Source organism: Ailuropoda melanoleuca, chromosome 16 (genome assembly GCF_002007445.2).
Source record: "Ailuropoda melanoleuca isolate Jingjing chromosome 16, ASM200744v2, whole genome shotgun sequence".
Classification (NCBI taxonomy): Eukaryota; Metazoa; Chordata; class Mammalia; order Carnivora; family Ursidae; genus Ailuropoda; species Ailuropoda melanoleuca.
The window spans coordinates 75,077,376-75,101,023 of NC_048233.1; the positions used below are offsets into that span (position 1 = coordinate 75,077,376).

The window sequence follows — 23,648 nt, forward strand, 5'->3', positions numbered from 1 at the left end:
CATTTTTTCAGTTGAAACTCTCAGGATGCATCTTTAATTGATAGTACCATCAATTTAATTAAATACAATATTTTATACTTGATTTGGGAACTGCTCACGGTTATGCTTGCTTATTTAATGATAGGGGTGTGTGTGTACGTGTGTGTGTGTGTGCACTCGCACATGTGCACACACATGCATGTGTGTTTCAGGTTATTATAAGCTAATGCTATCACATCCCTAAGGATGTTACAAGTCATAAAGCCACAGCCCAGAGACCACTATAACTTGGTGGCTTCTAAGTAAACTGTAGGACAAGACCATATACTAAACAGGTTACATGAGAACAAACGTCACAGAAAGGAAGGAGGAATACCACGTAGGAAACTCCTCCTGAGTGACTTCTCTCTAAAGTTGCACTTAAAGCATCTTGCCCCCAGAGCTAAAAAGAGAATCACTTGCAACAATCTACAAGTCGAAATATCATCTCCAGTCCCAAAGAGCAGGGACTGGGGCTAATGATGTGTTCTACCTCCCATGTGCTGGAATGACTGAGCTAAGACTGTGGTCTTCTGCTGGAGGGGGATGGTGATTTGAAAAAAAGGAGTCCTGAATTCCACATTGAATATACTTACCTTCCTTCCACCTCCTCCAAAGATGTGCGGGTCCGGGTGGTAGAGGAACGCAAGGTGGTAGGTAGTGTGTTGGGTAGCACTGGGCTCTTTCCACTTAGGCTGGTAGCCCTGGGAACTGGGGGCACCAGACCAGGTACTGGAGAGAAAAAGGACTGGAGTGAACCCCTGGAGCCTCAAATCTCTACATATGATCCAAGAGTAGTACCCTGGGACACTTTTTTTTTTAAGATTTTATTTTATTTTTGTTTGAGAAAGAGACAGAGAACATGAGCTAGGGGAGAGGGGCAGAGGGAGAGGAGGAATGAGAAAGCAGACTCCCCACTGAGCAGGGGGCAAGACGTAGGGCTCGATCCCAGGACCCTGAGATCATAACCTGAGCCAAAGGCAAATGCTTAACCAACAGAGCCACCCAGGTGCCCCAACCCTGGGACACTCGACAAAGCAATCTTATAACTGCCCTAATCCTAGGCATCCTCATTAGAGGCTCTTCATACTGTCAATAAAATGGATTTGGGCTCCAATATTAATAGCTCTGGATGGCTGGCTGATCCACCATGGTCAGGAAAAGACAGTAATTCAGAGGCCACGGTCAGGAAAAGACAGTAATTCAGAGGCCACAGCAGGGGTCAGGGAACCAAGAGACCTGAATTCCATTCTAGTAAATGCCAGAAGCCAGGCAAACAAAGGTCTGTGCTACTCCAAAGCTCGAACCCATTGTTCCTAGCCACTTTGCTATAACACCCCCTGAGGGGGATCCCACCCAGGACAGAGTTGAGGCTGATGATCCCCTGTTGCTCTAAGGGCTCTGCTGTTCCAGGGGGCCGTTCAGTCCAACTCACCAAGGGAGCAGGGCCGGCCATCTGGCTCATCAGGACAGGCACACACAAAGTCCGAGGCCCTGGCAAAGCAGAGGTGAGTGCAGCCTCCGTTGTTCACACCACACGCATTGGTCCCTAGAGGCAAAGCGGATGAATGTCTGGTTTGGGATAGAATCAGGTCTCCCAATTTGACACTTCTCAGAAAGGAGGAGCTCTAGGGCACCTCACTCCTAGGGGCCCGGTTGAAGGGGTATAACCACATGGGGCTGAAAAAGGTCTAGGAGCTTAAAATGGGAACCAAAAGGCTCTCCTGTGAGTCTAATTGTCTCGGTCATTAAGAGTCTTTGGGGAGACCAACCACCCCAAAGGTGGTAAGGAAGCAGGCTCAGGACCCAGGAGCCCACCTGTCTGTCGCTGTGGAGAAACCACAATGATATCCATGAGCCCTTCCACATTCGCCAACACCGTCTCCTTGTTCCGGCCTGAGTACTTGTCGACACGCTGGATTGACTTGGTCTGCCAGTCTGTCCAGTAGATCCATCTGTCCTGCTACTCAACAGGAAAACCCAATAAAGAGTAAATATTATTCAACTCTACTGACCCCAGTACAGTTTCTGTGCTTCAGCATGTGCACTCCCTCTGCTGAAATGCCCTCTTTGTCTCTTATCCAGCACGCCAACTTCTGTGTGTCCCCATATGGCACTGTCCAGGTCATCTCCCCCAGTCCATACAGAATTTACTCCTCCATGCTGTTTGTGCCTTTTGCAAGTGAGTCTTGACACTCTATGGTCATTTGCTTACATGTTTGTCATGTAAGACTAAGTTCTTCAAGGACAAAAATGTATTTCATTTCTCTCTCAATTTCTAGCACTAACACCTAATCCTCAGTCAACTGACTGTGTGGCTCAATGAATAAACGTGTTCTTGTCCCTAGCAAATAGGAGGAACCTGGGGGCAAGGGGTCCTTCTAAGGTCCTGGCACTACTGGGCCCTTCACTTAGACCCCTGGCCCAAATCCTCTGGTTATGTCTGGGGGAAGCTGCCTTCTAATGCAGTGATCCTGAGATTCTCAACCCGGGGAGGGGAAGGCAGAGAAGGTGGTTCCCCTCCTGCTTCCGGGTATATATCAGAAATCCCAGGGGGAACTTAAAGATTGAAAAGCCATATTCAATATCGTCCTGTAGTTTACATTTGGAGTACAGGGTAGGGGGAGCCTATCATTAAGTAGAGCCAAAATCTTATTGGCTGTTAGGATACGATGCATGATACAGATAAGCAGAAATTTGTCAAAAAAAAAAAAAAAAGAACAAAGATTTTTAAATGATTGAGAATCCCTGTTTCGGCCCCAGGCGGGGCAGATCTTCCTTTTTCCCTTCCCCGAATTATCGTACAGGGTGAGAACTCAAAAATGACAGCCGGTGATAATTAAAATGATTAAAAATAACACGCACTTGAGTGCCAGATACTGTGCTGACGCTTTGCATATATTTCAAGAGCACACCAGTATTCAACTCACTTCTTTTACAGGTAAGTGAAGCTTACAGAAGTGCAGTATCTTGTCCAAAGTGGCGCTTGCTCAAGGCAGAGCTCGAACCCACGGAGCTGGCAGGTCAGAGTCGCTCAATAAACACATAGCAACCGGCTGGCTGCCTCAAAACTCTGGCTCGGAGCCACTCCACCCTCCTGCCACTAAGCCAGCTGCCTGGGCTCAGATGTTGGAAACAGTGTTAGAATCAACTAGGGAACCTGTTAAAATGCACATCCCTGGGCCCAACACTCATGAAGCAGAGCCTCTATTTCCCAGGGCCCAGGAACCTACCTTTGCGAGCCCCTCCCTCAAGTGCTAGAAGGTGGAGTGGTGGGACAGGACTAGCAGACACATGGTGGCCCCGCTTCAGTGCACAGGAAATGCCCCTACAATGAGCTCTGTAGCATGCCTTTCCCGCAGCAACTAGGGTTGAGGCTGCTAACTTGGAATCCCAAGGAAACATTCCCCCATCAGGGAGGTTTAGTTACCTCTCTCCTGAGCCAGTACCTGAGTGAGAGCAAAGGGGTGGGAGACATGACTGACTAAGGCCTGCCGTAGCTTCCCATTGAGGTCAGCGCTCTCAATCCGGTCCAGGTGTGCATCTACCCAGTAGATCCTAGGAAAGGGAAGAGAGAAGGTGGCTGCTCAAAACGCTTGCCAAGAAGCCCAGTCCTTGCCCCCAAGGAGCTATCTGTCCTCCTCCTGAGCTGAACCAGCAGGGGCTGTGAGCTGTCAAAAAGCACCCTTGACGAGAGAGGTCACTGTGAGCCCCAGAGCTGAAGCACAGAGGTTGGTGACTCAAGTGCGGGGCCAGAACTGTCTGGGGTGGGGTAGAGAGCCTCGTGACCTCAGAGGAGCCACCCTCCAGGCTCATCTTCAGCAACCTGATCACCCTTGACTCCTTCCCAAGAATCAAAGCCCAACTTCTTATGAACATTCTTCAAGAAGAGATCTCAGTCTACAAGGACTTCACTGAGGTTAAAGGAAGAAGGCATTCCTCTTCTCCAGCCCGGCTCTCCAAGTGACTTGGATTGCTTTCCCTTCTTCTGGGGGCAGAAAGGGAAGCTGACTGCCTCAAAGCCCCTTCCACCCTCTTCTCCCACCCTATCTAGCATTTTCGATCTAGACTAGGAGTTGCAAATTCCAATGAGTGAAGGGATCGGAAAAGTAGCAAATGCAAAAAATCAGCCTACAATGGGAAGGGAGTCAAGGGACCTGTTGTTCAGCCAGCGGATGTGCTCTGCTAAAGACACTCAAATCAAAGACACGTAAATCACACAAACAAAATCCATCTAAGGATTGAGGGCTGGATTCAGCAACCCTTGATCTAAGAATACATCCCCTCATCCTTCTCACTGCTTTTTTCCTCCTCATCTACAAAGGAGCTTTCTACATTTTTGTTTTCACTACCTGAATCTCAACCATCTTTCCTCTGCCCACTCAATTTCCAGGAAGCTCCAGGGACAGGGTTCCCACCTGCGGGTGTCATAGTCCAGGGTAAGGCCATTGGGCCAACCCAGGTCTGTGTTGATGAGGACCTTCCGCTCAGAGCCGTCCAAGTTTGCCCGCTCAATCTTGGCAATGTGGCCCCAGTCTGTCCAGAAGAGGTACCTGAGATACAACACCGCCATTGTCATCAAGGCATGGGAAGGTGGCACCCAGAGGCTGAGAGAGTACGGGGAACATGCTGACACCATTAGTACATAGGCATCTTCCAAGGGACTCTTCATCAGGCCCTTCCTCCCTGGGTCTCTCTTCTGCTGGCCATAAACTTACCCTTTCCGGGGAAAAACGGCAATGGCCCGAGGCTCATCCAGGCTGTTGTTGATCAGCACCTTACGGCAGGAACCATCTAGCCTTGATGCTTCAATGGTATTTCGGCCCGTGTCTGTCCAGTACAAATTCCTGGCCACCCAGTCTACTGCCAGCCCATCGGTGGTCTTCAGCCCTCGCCCGATCACTGTCTCCATGTTGCTGCCATTCAGATCTGCTCTCCTGAGGGAATAGCCCGGGTTTGGATGACTGACCGACTGATCAGAGATAGACTGGACGCCACTTTTAAGTATATTTATTTAAGTAACTTCTACACCAGATGTGGGGCTTAAACTCATGACCCTGAAATCAAGAATCACGTGGTCCTCCAACTAAGCCAGCCAGTCACCCATAGACTGAAACCCCTTTAAACCATCTTCCTGGAATTAGATCCCTACTAGAGTGCCCTATAGGGGCAGAGACCACATATCTATCAGTACATTCCTCAGCCTCTTGCACAGTAGGTACTCAAAATATTAGCAGAATTAATGCACAAATTCTTGGGAGGACGGAGTGTTTCCTGCTCTAAGTAGGAGGTGTCTGGGCCCATGTCTTGCAGAAGACAGGTTAGTAATTCCTCATGTACTTTAGGGAAGAGATAAGGATTGCTAGGTGGTAATTATAAGAAAGTCAAAGTCATCAAAATCTACCTATGTATTTTTACATTAGTCCTATGCCAGGGAATTCAACCACAGGACGGGGGTATGTCACAAACACTTAGGGAACTTCTCTAAACTACGTATTCCTACCTGTTACCAGCATGAGATTCTTCTGTTTTTATTTTTTGGGTTTTTTTTTTAAGATTTTATTTATTTATGTGAGAGAGAGCAAGCTCACAAGCAAGGGGGAGGAGGAGAGGGAGAAGCAGGCTCCCTGTTGAGCTGGGAGCCTGATGTGGGACTCGATCCCAGGACCTGAGCTGAAGGCAGACACTTAATCAGCTGAGCCACCCAGGCTCAGCTCTGCGAACATGAGATTCTAATATGCCTTTCAGGGAGAACAAAGGGGCATGCCCCTTTTCTTTCACATGAGAATCTCTGCAAGGTAAACCTCTCAAAATAGTGGCAGAGCATCACATTCCTCAGCTACAATAGGATAAAAAAAATGGAAAGAATAATAAAAAATAAAGTAAAATAAAACAAAAATATTTTAAAAACAGCAAAACACAACCCTATAAACAGTCACAAGCCTTGGCATTTGGCCAGGACTCCTGTATTATAATACAGATACACAGTTTAGCTATATGGCCTACTCACCAATGAGTCTTAGGGGATGCTTGGTGCTCTCACAGGGCCCAATAGTGGGGTAAAGGCTCCAGGTCCCCAACCTGACTATCTGTTTGTTTGTTTTACATACTGGGCTTCTATTAATCTAGAAATAAACAATAACAACAAAAGAAAACCCAAACCTGAACTCTATTGTAAGTGACAAGCAAGTAAGTTAGGATCAGAACTCACTATCCAAACTACCAAATCACTCAGTCTATTTAGAGATCAACACGGACCATAAACTCACCCCATCAGGGATGGGACACAGGTCTGCATTCTCCGGGGATTTCAGGGATGTTCATACCTGATAACATCCAGGAACACATCTGTGTAATAGACCTTCCCATCCACACTGTCATAGTCCAGGGAGATGACATTGTTTAGCTCGGGAACAGGGATGTGCACATCTGTGTGGTCGCTCGTGTCCAGCGAGATACGCCGGATGGAGCCTCGGCTGGAGAAGAGCAGGTAGGTCTCGGGAGAGGGATCGCAGGTCTTCCCATCTCGCTTCAGCTGGATGCCAGTGGGGCAGGAGCAGGAGAAGCCCGAGGGCCGAGGCAAGCAGAGGTGGGAGCAGCCGCCATTTCTGGAGCCACACTTGTTAAAACCTGGTGAGGTGAGACGCATGAGCTTTGACACCCAGCCTGGATTCTTGCGGGAATCTTACGAAGGCCCTAGTTTCTTGTGCCTGGTTCTCTGCTGTTCTAAGTGACAGAATCTGGTACCTGGCAGGGATGAGGAAGAAGGAGCAGGTGTGTCTCCCTTCAGGAGGTCTTTTGAAGGGGACAGCATCGTGCAGTTGGAGTCCCAGCCATGCCCAGATGGAGCACAGCCTGATCCAGGAAAGGGGCTTAGGGAGGTCCTTGTCTCTGAGATTATAAAAGAATCTCTGTGCTCCGGATGTATCCCTGACACTGAGCTACCCCCAGAAAGCCATCTCTGGCTCACAGCCCAAGGGGTCCTCTCACCCAGGGGTTGTGCCCGGTCCACGGCCTGGATGTCCATGAGGCCCGGCAGGTTGGACCTCACCAGGATGACATTGCTGCCAGTCCCCTTGTCGGCACGGTGAATGCTCCGGGTCTGCCAGTCAGTCCAGTAGATATAGGAGTCAAGCAGGGTGAGGCCATAGGGGTGCTGCACGGGGGACACCAGCGTGTGCCGGCTGGCACCATTCAGGTCGGCAGCCTCAATTCGCTGTGGAGGAAGGAGAGGGTGGGGGATGGCTATGAGTAGACGAGGAGCCCTGAGTAGAGCTCCCGAACAGTCCCCCTCATCTTCCCAGGCTTCCGGGAAGCAACAGGAGCAGAACCCTCACCTCAGTGTGGGCATCGGCCCAGAGCAGTTGGGAGCTGGCCTTGTCCACAGTCAGCCCATTGGGCCATCCTAAGTTGTTGCTGATGAGCACGGTCCGGTCCGAACCATCCATTCCAGACCGCTCGAGCTTGGCGTTCTCCCCCCAGTCTGTCCAGTACATGAACCTGAGCCAGGAAAAATACCCGCTGCTACGTCCGTCCATAGCTCCTATATCCTGGAAGTACTGACCGTAGGCCAAACGCTGTGAAAAGCATCTCAGGCAAAAAGTGGAGTTGTTGTTTATGGGTCTAGAGTTTCGGATTTGCAAGACAAAAAGGTTGTGAAGATCTGTTTCACCATCATATGAATAGACTTTACTGAGCTGTATACTTAAAAAATGGTTCAGATGGCAAATTTTACGTGGGTTTTTACCACATTTTTTTTTTAAAGAATTTTCCACGGATTCTCTCACTTAATCCTCATAAGAGCATGAGGTATACATTTTCACCGTCACCTCCACTTACTGGTGAGGAAGCCAAGGATCGGAGGTTAAAAATGACAAAGTGACAGACACAGCTAATAAATGGTAAAGAATGTCAAATCCTGGATTTCTGACTCCAAGGCTGGTGCCCTTTACCGCTACATTATTCTACCCACCCACCCCCCACCCCGAGAGAAGTCAGAAGGGGCAGGACAGCTCCGGCGAGGTCAGTGTCTGCGTTCCTGTGAGGCATGCTTGTGCCTCGTTGTTCTCTTCCACATCCCCACCCCGGAGCCCCAGCTGAGCTGGCCCACCACGCCGCCCAGAGCCACAGAGCCGGCTCTCACCCCATCTCATGATACAGCACAATGGCCCGCGGGCTGTCAAGGTTCTGCCACACCAACACTTTCCTCATGGACCCGTCCAAGTTGCCCACTTCAATCCGGTTGGTTCCCGTGTCTGTCCAGTACACTTTCCGGCCAATGGCATCGACTGCGAGCCCATCTGTGGTTTGCAGCCCTGCAGGAAGTCAAGAGCGCACACTGGCCCCTGCTTTAAAACAGATGGGATGTTTCCCCAGCTCTGTAGCCAGACAGGGGGTCCCTAGGCTGGAAGCAAGGCCCACCTGTGGTGATGATGTCCTCATGCTGCGAGCCATCAAGATTGGCACGGCTGATGCTGTGCAGTGTACTGTCTGACCAGTACACCTTTCCTGGAAAGGGAAGCCTTGGCTCAGCCTTGACTCTCGCCTCTCCCACAGGAACACCTGTAGCTGACTCATGCCCTGAGACGCCAGGGCAGGTCAGCGAGCCCTCTACCCGAGCAGAGGCAATCAAGGGAGATACAGAAATATCATAACAGGAAAGTTCTAGGCAAAGATGGAAGCAAGACCCCAAACCATGCCCTCATTACCCAGAGACAGGGGCAGGGCTATGCCCGAGGGAACAGGGAGCCCCAGGCTCTAAGCAGGAAGCAAAGTGGTGGGAGAGGAAGAACAGCAGTTGCAGTAGGTTGGGGACAGAGGGCCACACGGACCTTCCTGGGGATCTACTCCAATGGCAATGGTGTTCTTCATGGTAATGTTGATAGGTACCACCACGTCGGCAAAATAGGGGATGTCCAAGGAGACCATGCGTATGTCTATTCTCCTGGCGAAGATGAGGAAACTGTTCATGCCTGCCCAGGTGGGGACGAAAGGGAAGAGGCCAGTCACCCTAGCGTAGCCATTAAGAGGATCTGGAGTGAGGCAAATGGGAGTGCATGCCCCGTCTCCGTTAGTTTCTACTGGCTCCTCGACAAGTTCTTAAAATTGTTCAAACCTCAGCTTCAACATCTGTAGAATGGGAGCTAATAGCAGGGTCCCCCGTAGGATTAGAAGAGATCATGTATCGAAAGCACTTAGCACTGGGCCTGACACACAGCCATAAATGAGAGCTCTTTGTCAATATTATAGATGTGACTCACTTTGAAGGAATTTTTACCGTGAGGTTTAAAAAAGTGAAAGAGGGCTTTCCCGACAACTGGGGAGGGCCCATTCACGGATCCTTTCTCACTCAAATTCCCAAGGAAGTTAGGGTTCAAATGCGGCCTGCCATGTAGCATCCCCTAGGGAAAAACATCAACTTCTAGTATCTGGGCAGCCAGACCCTGCTTCTGGGACCCTCCAGTTGAGGTTGTCACATACGTTGTACACTCACAAAGTGCCACTTCCAAGGGAGGTACCATGACGTTGGAGAGATCACATGTTTTCATATTTATTATACCAGCTTTGGGCAGATAGAACTAAAGTGACTTATTCTAACCGAATCAGTGTATTATGACAATTTTCCAACAATGAAAGCAAAGCATCTGAGAAAAGAGCATCTTTTTCTAATATGCATAGAGATTCCATAAGAACCAGTTAGACTCTGCCTAGGATCCCATCTACTTGGTTCCTTGGGCCTCTTCCTGGACTTCTCCTCTTCTCTAAACTTCTTGGTCTCCCCTATGCCTCTCAGAGTACCAGGACCCACTGTTTCTCAGCCCAACCTAGAGTCCACCTACAGGGAAGGAAGAGAGCCCCTGGCCCTCCTGGACAGGCGCTATCCTGGTGTGTGATGTTCCAACTTACCTGGTGAGCAGGTCTTGCCATCAGGCATCAGGTTGATGCCCGTGGGGCAGGTACAGCTAAAGCCACTCGGATTTGGGGACCGAAGACACAGATGGCTGCAGCCTCCGTTCTCTCTAGTGCATGGTGTGGATACTGGGTAGGGAGGAGGAGGGGGTCAATGGGGAGGTCTATGGCAAAGGAAAGCCGAGGAGAAGCCACAGCGGTCCAAGGGCTGCTCACCTGGGGGCCGCCGGCGGTGGAAGACGTGGATGTCCATAAGGTTCTCCAAGTTCTCCTGCAGGGTCTCCCGGTCTAGCCCCGTCAATCGGTCAGCGCTCTGTATACTCTTGGTCTGCCAGTCAGTCCAGTAGATGCGCTCTCCATACAGGGTCAGCCCAAAGGGGTGGGGGAGCTGGCTTCCAATCAGCACCTGCCAGGGGCCCCGGCACTCGTGTCATCCCCAGCAAGGCGCGACAGTACAGAATGGTGGTCAAGATAGGGCCACCTCCCCATGGGAAGTCAGGATCCAGTTTCGCCACTACCCCCTTGCTGTGCGACCTTGAGCAAGAGCTGGTTATTAAGTCTCTCTGAGCTTTGGTCTGCCAGTCTGGGATATGACCGTGATGGTGCCTGGCTCCAAGGGTTGTGTGATGATAGTAAAAGATGATGTATGATTTACATAACCTCAGAGTATCTCTGTGCAAATTATTTATTAATTACAAAAGGAAAAATAGCAACTTCACAGTGGACACCACCTTAACCACACCAAGTTAATATCACTGTAAAAGGACAAGCTGACATCAACCCTGCTGATGAGACACACTGGCAGGACATGACTTTATTTAACGTAGTACTCCTGCCCCAAACACATCATCTGAATCTAAGGAAACAGCAGACAGATTGAGGGACGTTCTGCAAAATAACTGGTGTTTAATTTTTTAAAATATAAAGGTCAAGAAAGACATAGAAAGGACTTATTTCCTTGACTGGATGGGTTAAATAATTATGAGGAAGTATTCCAGATTAGAGGTTAAAGAGACATGATTACTAAACACAATTGTGATCTGGGATGGGACCCTGGCCTAAGAAAGAAAAAAAGGGGGGAAAAAAAGCTGTAAAGGACATTATTGGGGCAACTGGTGGTGAGACTGAATATGGACTGTTAATTAGACAGTAATGTATTGATGTGAAATTTCTTGACTTCGGNAAGAAGCAGGCTCATAGCGGAGGAGCCTGATGTGGGGCTCGATCCCATAACACCGGGATCACGCCCTGAGCCGAAGGCAGACGCTTAATCGCTGTGCCACCCAGGCGCCCCTGATGTGAAATTTCTTGACTTCAATCATTGCACAGTGGTTACTGAAGTCAACGTCCTTAGGAAATCGAAACATTTTGGGGTCAAGGGCAGGATGTTTCCAATTTAATCTCAGGTGGTTCAGAAAAATAATGCGTGCGTGTGTGTGTGTGTGTGTGCACATGTGTATAGACAGAAAGAGAATGGTACACCAATTTGACAATTTTCACAACTTTTCTGCAGGTTTGAAATTATATGAATAAATGAGTAAAAACAAAGCGATCACAGGTCCAGTAGGCAATTGGTGATTAGATAGTGTCAGTTGTGACGGTTAGTAGGAAGGGCTGTGCACCGCAATCTACACAAATCCCTATCTTCCCTTCACCATCAGGCAACGATCTCCCGCCTACCCTCCTTGGCTCTGGAGGGCAGCCACAGCCTCAAAGAACAGCACACATCTCATGCTGGTCCCATCATGCCTGGGTCCTCCTAGCTGCCGGCCAGGGACTGGCGCCTCGGAAGCCGTGAGGGTTGCAGGAGGATGCCTTAACACCATCCTTACCTTCCTCTTGCTGCCATCCAGACAAGCAAATTCAATCGTCTTCATGCCAGCATCTGCCCAGTAAAGCCGCTGGGACCCGTAGTCAATGGCTAATCCATTAGGCCAGGTCAGATTGGAGGAGATGATGACCTGGCGGCCGGAGGCATCCATGCCAGCTCGTTCAATCTTGGGACTTGCACCCCAGTCCGTCCAATACATGTACCTGGGCATAGGCAAGGAAGGTCTTACAAGCCTTCTAGTTAACACCCTGTGGGGACTCGGGGTGCCCAGGGTGCGAGCTGCTTGCACTAGTTACCTCAGCCTCCTGCCTCAGCTCCCAGCCCCATCCTGGGCTCAGAGCTGTCTCCGAAGGTCTCAAACATCCTATCACTATCCAAAGGTTCCCCAGGGTTTTAATGAAGGCAGAGCGCAATGGCTCAAGGAGTGTTTGGCAAATAAGGCCCATATGGGGATAAAGAAAGAGGGGAAGAATGAGGTGCAAGAAATGTTTCCTTGGGGCACCTGGGTGGCACAGCAGTTAAGCGTCTGCCTTCGGCTCAGGGCGTGATCCCGGCATTATGGGATCGAGCCCCACATCAGGCTCCTCCGCTATGAGCCTGCTTCTTCCTCTCCCACTCCCCCTGCTTGTGTTCCCTCTCTCACTGGCTGTCTCTATCTCTGTCAAATAAATAAAATCTTTAAAAAAAAAAAAAAAGAAATGTTTCCTTGACTGGATGGGTTAAATAATTATGGTATACAAATTTCATGGAATTCTGCACAACCATGAAGAAGAAAAAGATAGCTCTATATTATCAAGTGGAAAGATATCCAGGCTATATAATTAAGTGGAAAAAAAAAAAGTAAGTTACAAAACAGTATGCCATTATGGTAGAACCAAAACCACCATCACCACCACCAAATATATATATGTATGTAAAAGAAAATCTGGAAAAATACCCTCAACTGTTAACTGTTAGCAATGGTTATTGTTGGAGAGTGAGACTATAGGGAATCTTCACTTACTACAGATTTATTAACCTATTGGTTTGTTGGTTGGTTGGTTGATTTACAAGGAGCTCTTTTGTTAGTAGACCAAAAAAAAAAAAAAAGATGAAAAAATGTAAAAGGCTTCCTTGTCCACTGGGGAGACAGAGTGCCCTCTGTGGTTTCTGTAGCTGCCCTTGCTACCCTGGTGTGCCCATAAGATCTGGCCACCCTCTCTAACCTCCAGACTGCCCTCTAGAGCTCAGGACCATGGGATAGGTGGAGCTTGTCCCAAAGGAACAGGTGCTCACCCGCCCATGGGTTCCACCACGATGTCCCGGGGACGATCAAGGTTCTCCCAGATAAGCACAGTCCTCATGCTGCCATCTGTGTTGGCCACCTCAATCCGGTCTGTGCCTACCAAGAAGTAAGGGGAAAAGATACCAACTCTATTCTTTGTCCTTCACCCTACTACCTTCCATGCCCAGCACAGAGCCTGGCATATAATAGATGATCAAGAGCTATTTTATAATAGATGTGCAACCAATACTGAGTGAACTGAATTTGGAGAAGATGCTGTTGCAGGTCCAAGGACCACGCTTTGAGTAGCTCTGGTATAAGGCATTCCTCTTGCCTCCCAGACTCACCTGGCTCATAGAAAATGCCTGTTTCATTAAGACAGTGATGGAAGGAAAACCACAGGGCATAGTTTCCTTCTCTGAAATGCTTCAAAACATTCTGGAGCACCAGCAACAGAGCAGCAGTAGCTGCCATTTGATTGGCACATGCCAAACCCTTAGATAGGAGCACCTAGCCTCAGCTTGACAGCAGCCCCACCACTTCTGACCTACCAAGAGCTAAGGCCGAGACAAGTGGTCTAGGAGGGGCACCAGGTCCCTTCTACCTGAGGCTAGTATTTTAATAAGAAGAAGCCCACAGTGCTGGGCCATGGCTGCCCTGTACATACCTGCATCTGTCCAGTATAGCTTGTTGGTGACCCAATCAATGGCTAGGCCAGCTGGACTCTCCAAACTGGTATCCACTACCACCTAGACAGAAAGCAAAGCTGTTATCACCGAATGGACTTGTACCTAGCTCTGGGGCCCAAGTATACCACTTCCCAAGGTTGGCACAGGTATGGGAAGCCATGACCCAGGAGAGGGTAGATTCCAACCCTGAGTCTCTGCCCTCCCCGAGGGCCTGGGCCCTCGATGGGCCCTACCTCCTGTCCTGTTCCATCCCACTTGGCCCTGCTGATGGTGTCAGTGCTGACATCTGTCCAGTACACGTGGTCATCCCGCGAGTCCCAGTCAAGGGCCACAGCACTGCGCACGTCAGCCAGTGGGATGACATCGTCGGACAGGTCCTCTGTGTCAAAGCTGATCCGACGGATGTCCATCCTTCGGGCAAAAAGCAGGAACTTGTCAAGACCTGATCAAAGGCCGAAAGGGGTCTTCTTTTAATGCTCTAAATCCAATCACAGTGACAGACACAGACGCTCACCTGTGTGACATCTGGTTCAATCACACTTTGTCCCCTTTGGACCTGGTGCCCTTTGTCCCCTACTCTTCACACCTCAGGCCCCCTGTGAGCACTAGGCGCCCATGCTGACAGACTCAGACTTTAGGGTCAATGGACTAGGAAACAGACTCTCCCGGGGGGCCAGAAGCGCATCCTGTTTAAGCATCTGTCAGCTTCACCTCCTTTGCTCTCCTCTTTGCTCAGTCCCTTTGGCTGCAGTGGCTGGCTGGCCATCCACCCCACCCAGCCCTGCTCCCTTCCATGCCTGCAGCTCCACTCCGTCCCCTACATGCCCTTCTCTTCACAACGTCAGCCAATGATGACTACTGAGCACTTACTCCTTGCGAGGCACTGAGCCCAGTGCTCTTCTTGCCTTATCGCCTTTACTCTCAAAGCAACTCTTTGTGATTCACGTCATTCTTGTTCTCATTTCCCAGCTTAGCAACCACGAGGCTGACTGCAGGTCAAGGAGCTTGCCCAGCTTCACCCAGCTACAAAGCACCAGAGCTGGGACTTGAACTCAGCTCTGGCTCCAGAGAAGGACCTCTGGCCACCCCCATGGTCTATCTGAATATTTCTCAGTATGCATTGAGAAGGCACTTCCTGCCTCACTTCATCAAGTGTCTTCTTTTAAGCTTTGGGGAGGTCCTGGGGAAACCTCTTGTACCTCACTGAGGCAAGAGGGACAAAGCTGGGCACTTAGAAGAATGCAAGGAAGGTACGTTCTCAATCAATGTGTGTTGAACGAATAGCCCCTGTTCCTCCGAATAGTTTCCCTAATATCACTCTCTGGAAAGGACCCAGATCCCAAGAGAAATTTGGTTTTAACAAGGGACAAGAGGGTCAGCGAGTACACAGCAGTAAGTAAGAGCAGCTGCTGATGTGTGAGGAAATACCCCTAGTCCCTTGCTGGTCACATCATACTCCTGGATCACCCTTCTCTGGACTATTCTTAGGAAAAGTCACCTGCAACTCTGAGCTATACAGGGCTACCCTCTCAAGGCAATGACCATGCAGAAGCTCAAAGGAAGCCAAAACAGCAGTTCAGGGAGCGACCGGGGAACCCCATTATCTCCTACTTGTTAGACATGTATTTATCCAGCGTCTACACATACAGAACGTCACCAGAGGTCCTAATCTTGGCTCTCTGGCTTAGGGGCTGAAAGGAAGTCTTTAACAGGGTGAAGCTAAAGGTAAAGAGATAGAAACCCCTGCTTTATAGAAGGGCCTGGAACCCTCTCGCTGCCTATGGGTAAAGCATCCTCTGGTGAAATGATCCACCAGCCTGGTTGCAGGAATTCATACTCAACCGGGTGGTCTCACTGAGCCTCCGGCCTCAGCTTTGATATGGGAGCCATCGGCCTCTTAAGTTCTTCCTCTCCAGGGGCTATCTATCTGAGGAGCCTGGCTCTTCCCCATGACAGGCAACCCCCTGAATTCCTATCTCCTGTTGCTTCTGCCCACCTTCACAAGGCATGTTCCCTGAGGCAGGTGCCCCAGACCCACTTACTCTGGGCACAGGCGTGGCTGCTGATCTTGCGGAAGCCGGTGGGGCAGGCGCAGGTGTAGTTCTGGCCACTGGGCAGACACAGGTGGGTGCAGCCTCCATTGTTGTCTCCACAGCGGTTCTTCCCTGTTCAAAGAGCCCAGAGCAAAAGGGTCAGGAAAGACCAAAGCTTGGCAGAGTCCACCCCAAGGCAAGTGAGTAGGGGTTTAGTAGGGGTTTAGCCAGGGTGTGAGCTCCCTGGAAGGAGGAACTATGTCTCATTATTTTTGGTATCTGCCCCAGCCGTGAACACAGTGAATCCCTGACAGAAGAGATAGCCTATAAATGTTTGCATGAATCAAATGGGGACAGTGAAGCCGATTTTCTTGGGTCTCGGCGTTGTACCCTAAATGTCCAGCAGAGGGAGAAATTGGCCCGTATCCGTGCCAACCGCAAATTTCTCTGCCAGAAACAATGGCAGCTGTGACAGGTGCAGGAAAGGGTCTCAGAGGCACTGGAGGTCTACCAGGTACGTTGTTTCTTACCTGCAGGCTGGCGCTGGGGGTGCAGGGTGTGGATGTCCATGGGGAAATGGAGTTTGTTGCGAATGATCTCCTGGTTCTTGCCAGTGAATTTGTTAGCACTATTGATGCTCTTGGTATGCCAATCTGTCCAGTACAGGCTGTCTTCAAACACGGTGATGGCAAAGGGATGCGGGAGGCCTGGGGAAAGTCCAGAAGGACCTCAGTCCAGACAGAGCCTGCCACGGGCTCCGGGCCCAGGCCTGGCAACTGCACAGATCTCACCCTTTGCCAAGGCTCCTGGGGGCTGGGACTGAGGACGAAGGATGAGAGATGAAGGAGAGCGAAGAAGGGGCCTCACCCTGGCTAATGACAGCCTTGCGGTGACTCCCATCCAGATTGGCCCTCTCGATGACATGGTGCTTAGCGTCCACCCAGTACATACGATGCCCAGCATAGTCGATGGTGAGGCCATTGGGCCAGAAGAGATGAGTATCAGCAATGATGCGGCGTCCAGAGCCATCCATGCTGGAGGCCTCAATGCGGGGGGTGTTGCCCCAGTCTGTCCAGTAAATGGTACTAGGAAGAGACAAAAGGAAATTGAGAGACAGGCAGCAGAAGGCAGGTAGTAACAGGAATAATAATCAGACTGGGGCCCTTTATCCATTTGACCCGGGGAACTCCAACTAGTAGGAGACACATTCTGTGTGTAGCCCCCAGAGTGTTTTCTAAATGCCTGAATTTAAATGTCTCTAGCTGGGCATTTATTCATTTAACAATTCTTTTTTTTTTTTTTTTAATAGTTCCTGCAGGGCTGTCTCTTAGGGATTAGGAGTATAACAGTGAACAGAACAGACAAAAATCCCAACCCTTGTAGGAAACTTTTTTTCTAATAACAAAAATTATTAATTTTATTAATTGGCTCAACACTATAACTAATAATAAAAATATTAAGTGCCTGCAATGATCTAATGTGTATTATATCATTTAAAATGCATCTTGTTTTGGGTGGGTAAATGGGTGAAGGGGGTCAAAAGGTACAAACTTCTAGTTATATAATAAGTAAGTCATGGGGATGTAACGTAGGGCATGGTGACTATGGTTAATCACACTGTACTGTATTATTTGAAAGTTGCTAAGAGAGTAGATCTTAAAAGTTCTCATCACAAGAAAAAATTGTTTTGACTGTTGTATGCTGATGGATGTTGATGAAACTTATTGCAGTGATCATTTTGCAATATATACAAATATTGAATCATTATGCTGTACATCTGAAACTAATATAAGGTTACATATGTCAATTATACCTCCATTTTAAAAAAACGAGTCTCTTTTAATCTTCACACGGCGAAGAGGTAGGTGTGCTTTTTTTATCACCAATTATAAGTGAGTGAGTGGAGTCAGATATAGACTGACCCAAGGTCATACAGCCATTTACTGCAGAGCCAGGATTCAAATCCAGGCGTGTCTGGGAGCAGAGCCCATGCTGTTAACGCCACACTGTGAAGAGGCCCTCCAAGGAGGTCTGGCCCAGGTGGCCTGGGAACTGTCCCTAGAGGTTGCAAGAGGGATTTGGGAGCTTGAGACACAGCTCACTCACCCCTCCATGGGGTGCAGGGCAATAGCCCGGGGCTTCTCAAGGTTTTGCCATAGCAACACCTTCCGATGGGCCCCGTCCAGGTTGGCCACCTCAATCCTTGATGTCCCCGAGTCGGTCCAATAGAGTTTGTCATGCACCCAATCCACAGCCAGGCCCCCTGATGGAAAGAGGCAGCAGGAAAGTGTCAGGGATTCAGCCACGGCTCCTCTGTGCCAATGTAACAAGAGCAAAATCTTTTCACGAAGGTTTAGGGTCAGGCGCTGTTCGAACCATGTTACGTATGCTAACTCACTTGATCGTCACAACCACTCTGGGGGCTAGATATTAGAATCTCCGCGAAGATGAAGAAATTGAGGCACAGAGAAGTCAAGGAGCTGTCCAAGGTCAAGCACTTCGTCTCCTCAGCCAACCATATTCTACTTCCTGAATCCTGGCTCCCTGACCCACGCCCAGGGTCCCCCGCCGCACTGGCTCAAGGGTTTGCAAACTGTGGCTCAGAGTTTTGTAGGGGTACTTCAGAAGTTCCATAAGCATATGAGTCAAATGTGCTTGATACCAAATTCTAACCCACTTCACTGGCTTGGAGAATGGCCTGAGATGACAGAGTAAGCTCTTGTTTTTTTTTTTTTTAATCTGTAAACATTTGGATGTATGTATCTGGGTCAAGGAGAATATCCTTAATACTAAGCAATCAAAACAAAATTCTGAACTGAACCAAATGCTAAGACTTTGAGCGAGTTGTAACTGCTGTCCATAAAACTCTGATTTCAAATGATTACATTCGTCAAAACAACTCATTGCTATTGAGCCTGCCTAAGGAGCAAATGTCATAAACCTGAACCCATAAAATTCATGTTTTCTGTACTAGAATTCCATCCGAGATTTCACTGGAAGAAAAAGATGTTCCGCTGCCCACGGTTTACAAGCCACTATCCCATTCCTTCCACGGCTGCTTTGCACACGGTGTGGCCCAGCCCTTCCCCCTAGGGCCTCATTCCCTACCTGGGCTCTCGAGCCCTGTGGACACCACCTCCTCCACGTTGCTGCCATTGAGGTTGGCACGGAGGATGCGGTCCAGGGTGACGTCTGACCAGAAGACAAGCTCGCGCCGGTGGTGGAAATCCAGGGCAATGGCGTTCTCCAGGTTGTTGAGCAGCAACGTGTACTCGGAGCGGTGCGGCAGCACCTGCCGGATGTCGATGCGATTGGCGAACAGTAGCACAGGCTCCGGCCCTGGGACGTGGCATAGAAATGGGGCCCCCACTGGGCTCCAGAGCTGCCCCTGACACCCATCAGTGTGCACCCCCAGCTCCTCAGCTGACAGACAGGGCCCCCTACCCCTGAGAGCATGTCCGGAGCTGCTGGTAGCAGGACTAGAAGAGCGGGAGCCTCCGAAGCTTAGTCTCCCATAACCCCCCCGCCCCCCGCCGCCCCAGCAGAGATTTCCTTGGGGCTCAGAATGCAACTCACAGCTCCATTTTACAGAGATGAAAACTCTCTCTACCTCTCAGCAAATCCCCGAGGACTGGAGTCCCTGGATGTCTCTAGGCTCAGCCCTCTGTCCACCGAGGCGAACGCCAACAGCCCTTACCCAGAGCCTTGCAGCTGCGTCGGTCGGGCCGAAGCTCATAGCCTGCTTCACACCAGCACTGGAAGGCACCTTCACTGTTGGTGCAGCCCTGGCTGCAATACCCCTCCTCCGCGCATTCATTCACATCTGGGAGGACCGGGCAGGGTCAGGAGATCTCCGTTCTGCCATCCTCCCACCCCAACTCTCAGGCTGACTAGTCACTTCCCTGCCCACATACCCATCTACTCTCTAGGCCTAGTGGGAAGGCCATACGACAAGTGGTTAAGGGCTTCAAGGTCGTGGACACCTGGGCTATAATCCCAACTCTGCTCTCACCGGCTCTGTGGCCATCAGTAAGTTACTTAACCTTTCTGGGCTTTGGTTTCCCCATCTGTGAAACAGACAGGACCATCACCACCTCCTAGGGGGGATGATGAAATGAGGTCACGTCTGTCAAATGTCTGACCCAGGGGAAGCACAGCTGTCTGTCTGCTGCCCCTGCCCAGCTCCAAAGCAGGCCCCAGCTCACCCTGGCACATGTGCCCATCCTCGGTGAGCCGGTAGCCTGTGTGGCAGGTACACTGCACCACCCCCCGCACCATCTGGCACTTCTGGGCGCAGCCACCGTTGTTAACATTGCAGTTCTCCTCACCCGTCCGGGGCCCTGTGCCAGCCAAGCCAGAGATGGGAGTTGAGCCCAGAATCCTCCCCCAGACAGCCAACTTGGCATTCCACCTGGACCACGAAGAACAGCTCCTGAGGCTGCAAGAATCCCTAGGGAGGATTCGCTTTGAACCGCATGGGTGGGGTTCAGCCACAGACCAGGGGCCAGGCCCGCCCACTGGGGACACTCACGGCAGTTCTGCTGTGGGCTTTCATCACTGTTGTCCCCACAGTCGTTGACCCCATTGCACAGCTTCCTCTGCCCGATGCAGCGTCCATTCCAGCACAGGAACTGGTCCGAGGCACACTGGGGGCTTCCTAGAAAGGGGGGGAGCAGAGCAGGGCTGGAGGGAGAGGCAGGTCACAGCAGGGCAAGGCTTGGGTCAACAAAGGGATGGGAGCCTGTCATTTTCTAGGGCAAGCTGGAGACAGATGAGACTCAAGGTGGGAGGGTCGGGGTCCAGGGCAGGAAGCAGCTCAGACAGGGCTGGCTGGATGTCTACATTCGTTCGCTCCCCAGGACACCACAGTGGGATGGTGAGGGACATGGGACAGAAGGAGAGAGTGCATCCATGTGTCCGGCAGCCTGGGGCAGGGCTAGGGCAGTGGGGGCTGCGAGCCACAGAGAACAGTCCCCGCTCACTAGGCAGAGCAACAGGCAGGCTGGCTGGGTATGAGTCAGACGTGAGACGCTGTTGACGCTGTGTTCTAGGCCATAAGGCTGGGCAGGCTAACAGCTGCACCTGGATTTGACACTGGTAACTGAGAAGGGCAGGGAAAAGCCAGGCTGTGGGCAAGATCTGACGAAAGCATCCCTGCAGCCCAGCTGGAACGGCAGTGGTGACACTGTCCGTCCACCCCTGTCCTCCAACCCAACCACGGGTCAAGGGGCCTGGGGTACCCCCGGGAGACTCCACCTGTATTCTCACAGTTCTCTTCATCACTGTTGTCTGCACAGTCGTCCTCCCCATCACAGCGCCAGGACAGACGGACGCAGCGGCCCGACCGGCAGCGGAACTGTTCCGCAGTACACATGGAGGTGGCTGGGCAAAGCAAAGGCCTCATGAAAGGCTGGCCCCATTGTGGCCCAAGGCTCCACCCTGCCGCCCCAAACTGCACTTTGAGCCAGCATCCACGCCACTCTCCTCGTCACGGTTGTTCTGAACAGCGTCTTTGTGCAAATCAGAAAAAAAAGACAACCTTTCCTCAAGACGCCTTTGTGGCGGCCGCGAGAAAACTGCCGGGACGAATATACAAACCTATGTAATTACAGAATGCATACGTCCACGGTGTGACTGGCATCCCTTTGGACATAGCGCCTCTACGCTGTGCCCAACCTACACCATCATCCACAACAGTCCTGTCCCACCTGTCTTTACTGACGGTGGCCTCTTTGGCTCCACGAGCCCTTTCCCTACCTCCGGCCCAGCGCTTTGGCCCTGCCCCCACTCACTGCAGTTGCGCTCATCAGATTGGTCATCACAGTCCGCATCGCCGTCACAGCGCCAGCCTGCGTTGATGCACAGGCCGCTGTCACACATGAACTCCCCTGAGCGGCAGGGCTGGTGGGAGGCTGGGGAAACAGGACAGACTCCTGTCTCTAGCCAGTCCCTGCACACAGTGTACAGGGCAGATCAGAAAGCCCGGCCCCAGCACCTGGCTCCTCCATCTCGGCCTAACAGGGAGCAGGGAATCCAGAAACTCCTCCCTGGAGCTCCTGCCCCAGCTGGCACCTGTGCCTTACCACCCCAGAAGTTCCTCTGGGCCTGGCCTCCCTCCCTCCTCCTCCACCCTGCTGGCCAGACCACTCACAGCAGTCGGACTCGTCAGACCAGTCTCCGCAGTCATCATCCCCGTCACAGTGGTAGATATCGAGGATGCAGCGGCCGTAGGCACACTGGAACTCCTCCAGGTTGCAGGGGGGTGCTGGCACTGCTGAGGCTGGAAGGCAGGCAGGGGTGGGGAGGAGCATACACTCAGGTCTGGACAGAGGCCCTGACTCCTCCAAGGGGTGAGACGTTCAGGCAAGGAAAGCGAGTTTCATCTGAGACGGCCCTGATAGGCTCCCATGTGCTGGTGGACCAAAGCGAGCCCTCCCTCTACACCTGGGGAACACGCTTCCACCCTAGCCCAGCCTCCCAGGTGCAGGTGCGGTCCCTGAAGAGCCCACCCTCCTGGCCCACTGCGCATGCACACTGCAGCCTGGCCCTCGGCCCCTGGGATGCAGCCCTCTGCCCCGGCCCAGCCCACCAGCCTGGGTTCTTGGGCCACTCACGACAGCTCTCCTCGTCAGAGCCATCTTTGCAGTCGGTGTCACCATCGCAGTACCAGTGCTCGGCGATGCAGCTTCCATCACTGCAGCGGAATTCCTTGTCAGAGCACTTGCGCATGTCTGGGGGACGCAACGGGACAGCGATCCTGCAGGAGCCCTACAGGCCGCCCTCCTTGGATTATCCCCAATGCCCACCCTCGCTGCCCCTGAGGGTCTGACCCAGTCCCTGCCAGACATCACAGATTCGGTGCAGACCCTGGTGGGAGGGAGCCATGGCCCTGGAAAGACTGGGCCTTGGGCTCCTGTCCCACGGTTCCCGGGTTTTCTGCACCGTTCTGCCCCTCCGCCTTCCTCCGGGTCCTCCAGATGCTAGAGCTGCTGCTGCCCGTTCTCCTGGAGGCCAGACCACCGCAGCCTTCCCCCACCCTCACCCCCAGAGCTCCACTTACCACACTGCTCATCACTGTTGTCACCGCAGTCGTTGTCCCCGTCGCAGTGCCACAGGCTCCGGATGCAGTAGCCATTCTGGCAGGGGAACTCGTCCTCCTCACACTCCCGGGGGGCTGTGGGCACAGAGCAGTCAGGCTGCGGCAGGCCCAACAGAAAGCCCCACAGAACAGGGCAGTCGGGCTACTCCAGCACTGCCACGAGGGATCTGAAGCAGGGGGCCCTCTCTTGGGCTCATCTAACCAAGAGGGGAGGTGAAAGGAGGGACAAAGAGCTGAGGACCCTGGAGGTGATGTGGACCTGGGGAATCATTTTTTGACTGAAAAATCCCTTCCCAGCAGAGCGTGATGGAGCCCGCCTGGTGCCACTGGCACTCACGACAGTCCTGCTCGTCGGAGTCGTCCTCGCAGTCATTGTCCCCGTCACACACCCAGGAGCGCCGGATGCACTTGCCATTGTCGCAATGGAAGTCAAGAGGAGAGCAGGTGGGCAGCACTGAGTCCCGGGAAAAGAAGGCAACAGAGACTCAGTCTGGGATACTTCCCGAGGCAGCCTCACCTCGGCTGGAAACCCTTGGCCAACACCCCTTCCCCCACGTCTCCCCAGTCCTTCCTCACAGACTGCCAAGCCTGCCCCCAGCTGATGGAGAAGCTAAGTAGAAACCACAGCTAAGAAGCTGGAGGATTCCAGAATATTCGCAGGGAAAGGCCACGAGGGGTTCACAGGGCAGGGCAGCCCAAGGAACACCAAACCACTAAGAAAACAGTAAGAAAAACATGAGCAGAAAAAGAGGTGTANCCCCAGCTGATGGAGAAGCTAAGTAGAAACCACAGCTAAGAAGCTGGA

The 23,648-nt window shown here is 51.5% G+C and overlaps 1 protein-coding gene across 1 annotated transcript in view; it reads right to left on the reverse strand.

Annotated features, from left to right (window-relative positions):
• LRP4 (LDL receptor related protein 4) overlaps positions 1–23,648 on the reverse strand; it is a 49,758-nt gene that overhangs the window by 11,185 nt on the left and 14,925 nt on the right. Inside the window, exons 3-34 of the mRNA XM_034645404.1 lie at positions 23,181–23,297; positions 22,805–22,918; positions 22,359–22,475; positions 21,896–22,024; positions 21,537–21,656; positions 21,001–21,126; positions 20,276–20,401; positions 19,950–20,084; positions 19,442–19,567; positions 18,853–19,083; positions 17,851–18,007; positions 16,612–16,829; positions 16,275–16,451; positions 15,754–15,876; positions 13,945–14,153; positions 13,690–13,771; positions 13,034–13,139; positions 11,760–11,961; positions 10,144–10,333; positions 9,925–10,056; positions 8,850–8,990; positions 8,440–8,526; positions 8,162–8,333; positions 7,356–7,518; positions 7,009–7,234; positions 6,345–6,648; positions 4,737–4,955; positions 4,437–4,571; positions 3,468–3,576; positions 1,837–1,981; positions 1,454–1,567; positions 615–750 (exon numbers count right to left, since the gene is read on the reverse strand). Of these exons, the coding sequence (XP_034501295.1) occupies positions 615–750; positions 1,454–1,567; positions 1,837–1,981; positions 3,468–3,576; positions 4,437–4,571; positions 4,737–4,955; positions 6,345–6,648; positions 7,009–7,234; positions 7,356–7,518; positions 8,162–8,333; positions 8,440–8,526; positions 8,850–8,990; positions 9,925–10,056; positions 10,144–10,333; positions 11,760–11,961; positions 13,034–13,139; positions 13,690–13,771; positions 13,945–14,153; positions 15,754–15,876; positions 16,275–16,451; positions 16,612–16,829; positions 17,851–18,007; positions 18,853–19,083; positions 19,442–19,567; positions 19,950–20,084; positions 20,276–20,401; positions 21,001–21,126; positions 21,537–21,656; positions 21,896–22,024; positions 22,359–22,475; positions 22,805–22,918; positions 23,181–23,297 (4,888 nt within the window). The remainder of the gene's footprint in view (positions 1–614; positions 751–1,453; positions 1,568–1,836; positions 1,982–3,467; positions 3,577–4,436; positions 4,572–4,736; positions 4,956–6,344; positions 6,649–7,008; positions 7,235–7,355; positions 7,519–8,161; positions 8,334–8,439; positions 8,527–8,849; positions 8,991–9,924; positions 10,057–10,143; positions 10,334–11,759; positions 11,962–13,033; positions 13,140–13,689; positions 13,772–13,944; positions 14,154–15,753; positions 15,877–16,274; positions 16,452–16,611; positions 16,830–17,850; positions 18,008–18,852; positions 19,084–19,441; positions 19,568–19,949; positions 20,085–20,275; positions 20,402–21,000; positions 21,127–21,536; positions 21,657–21,895; positions 22,025–22,358; positions 22,476–22,804; positions 22,919–23,180; positions 23,298–23,648) is intronic.